Source organism: Cyprinodon variegatus, unplaced genomic scaffold (genome assembly GCF_000732505.1).
Source record: "Cyprinodon variegatus isolate N-32 unplaced genomic scaffold, C_variegatus-1.0 Scaffold298, whole genome shotgun sequence".
Lineage (NCBI taxonomy): Eukaryota > Metazoa > Chordata > Actinopteri > Cyprinodontiformes > Cyprinodontidae > Cyprinodon > Cyprinodon variegatus.
This window is the reverse complement of record NW_015150751.1, coordinates 391,607-397,533: the sequence shown is the minus strand read 5'-3', so window position 1 is coordinate 397,533 and position 5,927 is coordinate 391,607. Positions and strand designations below refer to the sequence as shown.

The window sequence follows — 5,927 nt, the reverse complement described above, 5'->3', positions numbered from 1 at the left end:
GAAATTTAAAGAAGCCTTTAAGAATCAATAGAGGAACTCATCTAAAACCTCTGGAGATGATCTCACACAAAGTGAAGAACCAGAACAGTGAGCATCTCTTTAGAAGATTGTCTTCAGTTAAGAAGCTTTTCCAGATCCGGTGCAACACAGACTCCTACAGAAGATCCTTCCACCCTACAGCTGTTAACATCAATAACAATTTGTTGAAAAACTGACCATAAATTAACACAAAATTCAGTTTCACTTTCAGATTAATAAAGTATTTTTGTATTGAATTCCCTCGAATGAACGATTTAGGATTCACATGGAAAATAATAGAATATAGTCTACTTTTTTCTAGATGTTTGTTCATTTGCATAGGTGCTCTTAAATAAATAGTTATTATAGATAAAAAATATATAAAGCTGATTAATAGCTGGTAAACTGGTACATTAATTTTTTTAGGTTTGTGAGACAATGTTGGAGAATGCAAAACAGATTTATCTTCACAGCCTCAGAAGGCAAATATTTATGTGCAAAAAGTAAACCTGGAAATGAAATTATGTTTTGTTTTTATGTTTTTGTTGTTGGCATTCATATAAATATACTGGTGTGATAACTTAGTATACGTTTGATTAGTTTTTTGGTATAAGTCTATTTTCAATTTATAGACACCCGCCGCCACTGGCCACTACCCTTGGACGGATCAAACTTCCTTTGTCTCTTCAAAAATAAAAATAAAAAAGCTCAGTGTCTGGAATAAATCTCTATGAAGAGCAATATATTATGGAGTTTTGCCATTTTCTTATAGATTTTTACATTTTCATCAGTTTAAAACAGTTTCTGTTTGCAAAAATGTGTTTTTTCATTAAACATGATGAGATTTCTTCACACTTTCCATTTGTTTTTCTCTGAGCAAATATCAGTCTTGATTTAAGGCTCCTTTATCAGATTAAATCTGCAAAGTGACAAAAATAGCCTTCAGGAATATTTTTTTTAAGCCAAAGGAATGATTTAAAACACCAACGGTGGCAGGAAAAAGATTTCCTCCATCTACTCTGAATAATCTAATCTATTTCAGTGATGTAACTAAAACAGGAAAAGGCGTCATACACAAAGCGGAGGAGTCGTCATCAGAGGTGAAGGTGGCGAACAGAACTTTGTCTGAAGCTGAAATGGTTCCATAACGCTGCGCCAGAACTTTCCCAGCTGGTCCAACGAAAGCAGCCTGGAAGATCAGAGACGACAGATTGCAGCTCGCTCACGTTAATCAGTTGTTGAGCCGACGTCTAAACATTTACGCCGTCTGCTTCTCCTCACCTGAACTTTGTTGTAGTTCTTGGTTTCGCTGCTGCAGTTCAGCTGCAGCTCGGTGTATGAGTAGTAGTGGTGATCGTCCTCACACATCCTGGAGATGAAGGTGTAGTTCTTGTTGTCCTGCAAGGAAATGGTCCTGGAGAACAGGAAGTAGACGAAGCCGCTGTCGTTAAAGGCGAAGCGAAAGTCGTGCTGGTAGCGCTGGATGAAGGAATTGGCCTGGACCGACGAGGCTTCGATGATGCTGTCGAACTCCACCCACTCATTCTCTGGTACTGACTCCAGGAGGCGGGTGGAGATCAGCTTGGTACTGTCATGGCCACCGTACCCTTTACCAACCTAACACAGAGAGCAGGAGAAGGAGTCTTTGACAGAGATCTCAAATCTATATTGTCTTAAAATATCCTGATTTAGGTTTACAGCAATGAGCGGAAATCTCTGCTTGATATATATCAAAATAATTTATAGGAATAGATTTGGGATAAATTTCAATGCAGTGGCAAGGAGATGGAAGTGAAGGAGTAAAGAGGAGAGAGTGCTTAAATCTACCGTAGAAGTTTGTTTCTACACCTACAGAAAGCAGCTCATATATAAAGATGTTGGTCCAGGATGTTTTTTCTTCTCACCAAGAAAACTGGGAGCCTTTTATTTTCAGTTTTGAAGTATGACATCACTCCTACGACGGAGACGACCTCCTCAGCGCTCGCCACGTACGACTTCTCCCCGTTGCTGTCGCTGTAGTAAATACGCTGCTCCACTCTGCTCAGGTTCCTCAGAGAGCAGATGCCTCTGAAGATGCTGCCGCAGACCACCAGCTGGTTTTTGTCCGGATGGATCAGCAGCAGTTTGTTGTAATTGTTCGTTTCCTTTGCCTCGGTGCAGGACTCGGTAATGGGCGGCGTGCACGACTTGCTGTCCCGCTGTGGGCCCGTCTCTGTGCGGGATTCCAGCTCCAGGTCGGAGCTGAGCTGGTAGAGGCGGTTGACTGCGCCCACGTATAGGCGGCCTGTGGCGGGGTTTGCCACCACGTTGTTGATCAGCGTTTCCGATGGAAACACTCTGTTGTCGCACTGACATGAACTGAAGTACACTGTAACCATGGTAACCACTGCGAAGTGCCACCTCCACCACTGCTCCATGGTATCTGTAAGACAGACACAAAAAAAACAGGATTTTAAAAAAATAGTTTTGTTTTGGAGACACCTAGAGGTGAAGTTTTAGAATGCAACAAACTGAACAATAAATGGCAATCTCTATAGATTGGAACATTTTGAGTTAGGTGTAACGTCCAGGTTCCCCCTAGTGGTCAACATTCATACATCGTCTTGGCAGGGCTCGTTAACCCTTTACAGGGCACTCAGTGAAATTCATTGAAAATCTACATTTCAAGCCAATAGTGTTATAAGAACCAGGACAAGACCTTATTACTTTTGTAAGATTAAAAAAAATATGGATATTTTGATGGCAGAATTATTATTATTATTATTTTTTTTTACAGTGTTCTGTCTGGCAATGTGGCAATAAGAATAATTGTCTTGATGCCAAAAAGAGCCCAACAGATTTTACTTTAACAAGTGTAGCAGTACCGCTATCGCCATATAGCTCCATTTGTTTCATGCATATAAATTGCTTTATTATAATTATGCAGGGAGCTTTACAGTTTATATGGACACTGCAATGTAAGTAGAGCAGAAAAACAGAAGAAGAAAAGGAAAAAAGAGAAAAGATGAAAGAAAGAAGAGATAGAAAGGAGACAAAACATTTTCAGTCTGCTTCATCACCTGTAACGAGATGAAAAAAGAACAGCACACCCGAAAGACATGGTACGAGATGGCAAAATTATTAATGTCAATTTAATAACAAGAAACGCCAACTTGCCCAAATATATAAAAGGAAAATTTCTATATATGAGATTCATGAAAAACACTGAAAGTGAAAGAAACACATTTTTTTTGGTCCTACATAACCTTAGAGGCATTAATTAATCAGAAATACTTTAATAATCCCAGAGGGAAATAGCTTTTGTTACACGCTCCAGTTACAGTTTTATATATATATATATATATATATATATATATATACACACACACATCCACCTACACAATATAATAAAGATAAAAACTGGAATAAAAAGAGATAAAATATATACACATATAGTTCTTCTGTATATATGTATGTATATCTATGCATATGTAANAGATGGCAAAATTATTAATATTAATTTAATAACAAGAAACGCCAACTTGCCCGAATATATAAAGGAAAATTTCTATATATGAGATTCATGAAAAACACTGAAAGTGAAAGAAACACATTTTTTTTGGTCCTACATAACCTTAGAGGCATTAATGCCATTACATTACATTTTTTAGTTTATAAACCTAAATATCAGAATCAGAAATACTTGAATAATCCCAGAGGGAAATAGCTTTTGTTACACGCTCCAGTTACAGTTTTATATATATATATATATATATATATACACACACACATCCACCTACACAATATAATAAAGATAAAAACTAGAATAAAAAGAGATAAAATATATACACATATAGTTCTTCTGTATATATGTATGTATATCTATGCATATGTAAAATCTAAATCCAAGTAAAGTAAATATAATAGTTAACTATGCTTATTAACTTTTTAACTTTACCTTTTAGCTTTTTACGTTTTTTTCTTGTTAACTGTTTTTTTTCCAACTTAATTCACAGTAGGTAATATATGGGGGGGGCTCCATTTGCAAGGGTATACAGGTGATAAAAAACACTAGTGATAAAAAGCTAAACCCTATAAAGGGTTGAAGTTCAACCTAATAAATAAATATCATAATTCATAACTTTTTCTCTCTGGATTAGCTTCAAAAAATCTTTTTAATCCACAAGTTATACTAACGTAAATTTCCAATATAATTGACCTATTTACTGAAGTTCTCCCTTCATTTCATAAAAGGTTTATCAGTGTGACAAAGTAAACAATTTTGCAGAGCCAGAGTCAAAACTGAAAAAATTTGCTTTAAAAATGTGCTTTTCTAGTGAAAATAATATTTTAAATGATCTGAAAGGAACTGAAATAGTATAAATGGTTATTATATTATTTCAGATAGACATTATACACTAAGATAGTGGATAAACGATGTGAAAACGTTCCCCTTACCAAACTTTTCTGGAGCTAATCTCATAAGTTTAAAATTGAAGTAGTTTTAGGTTTATATGTAGCTTTAACGTCCAAAAAAACGCTGAGAGCAAAAAGAAAGCAGAGTTAATAATCAGGAGTTTCCCATTAAACCAAGAACATCCTTAACTGGAGGAAGAGTGGAGGTGGAGGTCGCTGAACCAGATTAGATTAGAAAAGACTAAATAAGAGAGAGTGTGTCTGAAAACAAGAGAGTGAGTGGAGCAATTAGCCGGCTGACAGAGTGAGCTTTTCCTTCCATTAGTCCGACTGGGAGTGTTTAATTATAGCTGTGGCCTGTGGCTGCAAAACAGGGCTTCACGTCATGTTGGCTGTAAAAACATCAACATAAAACGGCGCTGTGCTCTAATTCAAAGCCTTGTCCAGGAAAACCTCCAGTTATTTACTTTCACTTTCAAATCTGGATCATAAAGCTGCCTCTCATTATCCCCCGCCTTCGCTCCGATGGATCCCGGCCCTTAAAGTCATGTTTGGTTAATTTATTCCAGTCCTTGTGGTCGGGTTTTTTTCCTCGTTTTTACAGCAGGCGTCAGATAATTCTGACGGGGGGGTCAACTGGACGGCACGTCCACTGTCGTTCTGCTGGCTGCATATTGAATTCACCTCAGCGCCGCGGGATTTATTACTGTGACAAGACTTATCTGCCTGCCCACCTGCTCTCCTAAATTACCCGTCAATGGATATCAAGAGTGGAGTGTTTTAGTGGCTGCAATGCAGACTTTGAAGCTTTTCACAAGATATATGCAGAAACCTTTTCTTCTTTCTTTTAAGCAGCAATGCAATGAATAATCAGGAAATAAAAGGAACAGCTACAGCTATTTGTTTGCCCGTCTTTGCGTATAAACTTCAGTGTTTTATAAGATGTCGGCATTTCCAGCTTTAATGGCTTCAGATGATCTGTTTGGTAGGATTTTTAATGTTATTTTTATTTAAGAGCACATTTAGGAGGTCAGACACTGATGTTGGAGGAGAAGGCTTGACTCATCGTCTCAGCTCCAATTAATTCCAGAGGTAATCCCACAGATTGAGGTAAAATGGAAAAAGTTCCTTTGGGAACCAAAAGTTCACCTCCAGTTCTGCGCCCACAATTGATCTTGGTGTATTTTTCATAAGTGGATGATGGACAAATAGATCAGTGCTTCATCTACATGATTAAAGGGATTTCTACAGTCTGTGGAGCTGAAATGTGAAGCTCCTATGTAGTGGTCCTTATAAAGTGTGAATCCATTTGCTGCAGTCATTAGATCTGGATTAGAGTCGTGAGAATCAGAGGATAAATAAGGTGTATATAAGGTAATTCAGCTCTGACTATGAGATCAGCTGAAGAGCTCTGCTACCTGCTGTGGTGGTTCTTCATTCAAAGGTTCTCTGAGTTCGCTTCTCATTTTGCTCCAAAAACAATCAGAAAACAGAAAAACCCATAAAATCTGGCA

General features: G+C 37.5%; 1 protein-coding gene across 1 annotated transcript in view; it reads right to left on the bottom strand.

Annotated features, from left to right (window-relative positions):
* The window catches only part of LOC107090504 (plexin-B2-like), a 223,629-nt gene that overhangs the window by 63,022 nt on the left and 154,680 nt on the right, over positions 1-5,927 (bottom strand). The window contains exons 5-7 of the mRNA XM_015383917.1: positions 1,923-2,440; positions 1,300-1,635; positions 1,076-1,207 (exon numbers count right to left, since the gene is read on the bottom strand). Coding sequence (XP_015239403.1) covers positions 1,076-1,207; positions 1,300-1,635; positions 1,923-2,435 — 981 coding nt within the window. The 5' untranslated portion in view covers positions 2,436-2,440. The remainder of the gene's footprint in view (positions 1-1,075; positions 1,208-1,299; positions 1,636-1,922; positions 2,441-5,927) is intronic.